This window comes from Crocodylus porosus, unplaced genomic scaffold (assembly GCF_001723895.1).
Source record: "Crocodylus porosus isolate Cpor-Errol unplaced genomic scaffold, CroPor_comp1, whole genome shotgun sequence".
Taxonomy (NCBI): domain Eukaryota; kingdom Metazoa; phylum Chordata; order Crocodylia; family Crocodylidae; genus Crocodylus; species Crocodylus porosus.
The window spans coordinates 6,749,354-6,750,576 of record NW_017728923.1 but is presented as its reverse complement, the minus strand read 5'-3'; the positions used below and the strand labels follow the sequence as shown (position 1 = coordinate 6,750,576).

Below are 1,223 nucleotides of genomic sequence, written 5' to 3'. Positions count from 1 at the left end.
CTTTAGCCACCCAGTTGCCGAGGTCTCGGGGCTGCCCGGGTTGCGGGGCCTGGCGACCGAGCAGTGGGTAGCAGCGAGTGCCCGGCGCAGAACCGGGCCGCCCGCACCGCCGGGACCCGCGGAGGAGCGGCAACTCCAGCGGGCCGGGAACGGGCCGCGCCGCCCTTACCGGACTTAGGCGGGTAGCGATAGGCCGAGTTGGCCTGGATGTCGATGTCCTCCACGCCCGCGATGCGCCGGCTCAGCAGAGAGCCCATGGCGGCGCCGGCCCGGTCGGGGACCAGCGGCGGTGACAACAAACCAAACTACCAGACCCGACCCGACTCAGCTCCGCACGGTACCAGCGCGGGCCGCCGGGAAAGCGAGTCCAACCGCGGGACTACAGCTCCCAGCAGGCGCCGCGCGGCTGGCAGCGACCCCAGCCTCGCCCTGCGCCGCGCCGCAGCGCACGGAGCAGGGTGCGGTCTCGGCCCTCCTGAGTCCACTTCGCTGCTGGGCTGGGGCCGGGCAGTAGCAACGTATTCCCCTCGAGAGTGCCGCTGCCCCCCTGGCGCCTGGAGGGGCTCGCGGCGGTACATGCCACAGCCAAGTCTGGGACTTAGGAAATGCAGAGGGTCCTGGCTGGAGGGTCTCTCTCTCTCTCTGCTCCTCGGGGAGCGTGAAAGAGAGTGAGAGACGCATTTGGACCTGGGGAAGGCGGCGTGGCGTTGTCTGACTGTCCCAACTACATGGCTGGTCCAATAAAAGAGCTTGCCTTAAGAAATCCTTGCCACTTGCATTGCTTTTGGACTGTCGTGGCCATGACATTGCGCTTACAGGACCTCTGCCACTCAGGATCAGACACAGTCAGACTTGGCCTCAGGAAGATACTGGTATTTTCCCCTAGGTCAAATTGGCATAGACTGGGCAACAGTCTGCAGAATAATGAATGGCACAGGGAAAGGCATGAGTTTATTTTCTCTGGCTCCTAACGCAAGAGCTAACAAACAGTCAGCCAAAACAACAGGTGGCAAATTCAAACCTGATAACATGAACTTGCAACTAGAGGAAGTCAGTGAGGCCAGGATTCAAAGGTGGACTGGATATTTTTATGAATAATAAAGTATCCAGAATTATAGTAAATACTAAGACAAAATTAAATAAAGCCAAGGCAATCTTTATCTATTAGGAGCTGGAAGGGGACTTTTGGTGAGAAGCTGATTATCCAACAGCTGCTTTCTGCC

The 1,223-nt window shown here is 59.1% G+C and overlaps 1 protein-coding gene across 8 annotated transcripts in view; it reads right to left on the bottom strand.

Annotated features, from left to right (window-relative positions):
• The window catches only part of MGRN1 (mahogunin ring finger 1), a 150,532-nt gene extending 150,188 nt beyond the window's left edge, over positions 1-344 (bottom strand). For 3 of the 8 annotated variants that reach the window (XM_019540030.1, XM_019540031.1, XM_019540038.1), the window contains exon 1: positions 170-341. In XM_019540030.1, coding sequence (XP_019395575.1) covers positions 170-257 — 88 coding nt within the window. In that variant the 5' untranslated portion in view covers positions 258-341. Of the gene's footprint in view, positions 1-169 lie in introns of all 8 variants that reach the window. The other 5 variants (XM_019540034.1, XM_019540037.1, XM_019540036.1 and 2 more) reach the window with 4 other exon arrangements.
• Positions 345-1,223: the final 879 nt, after the last annotated feature.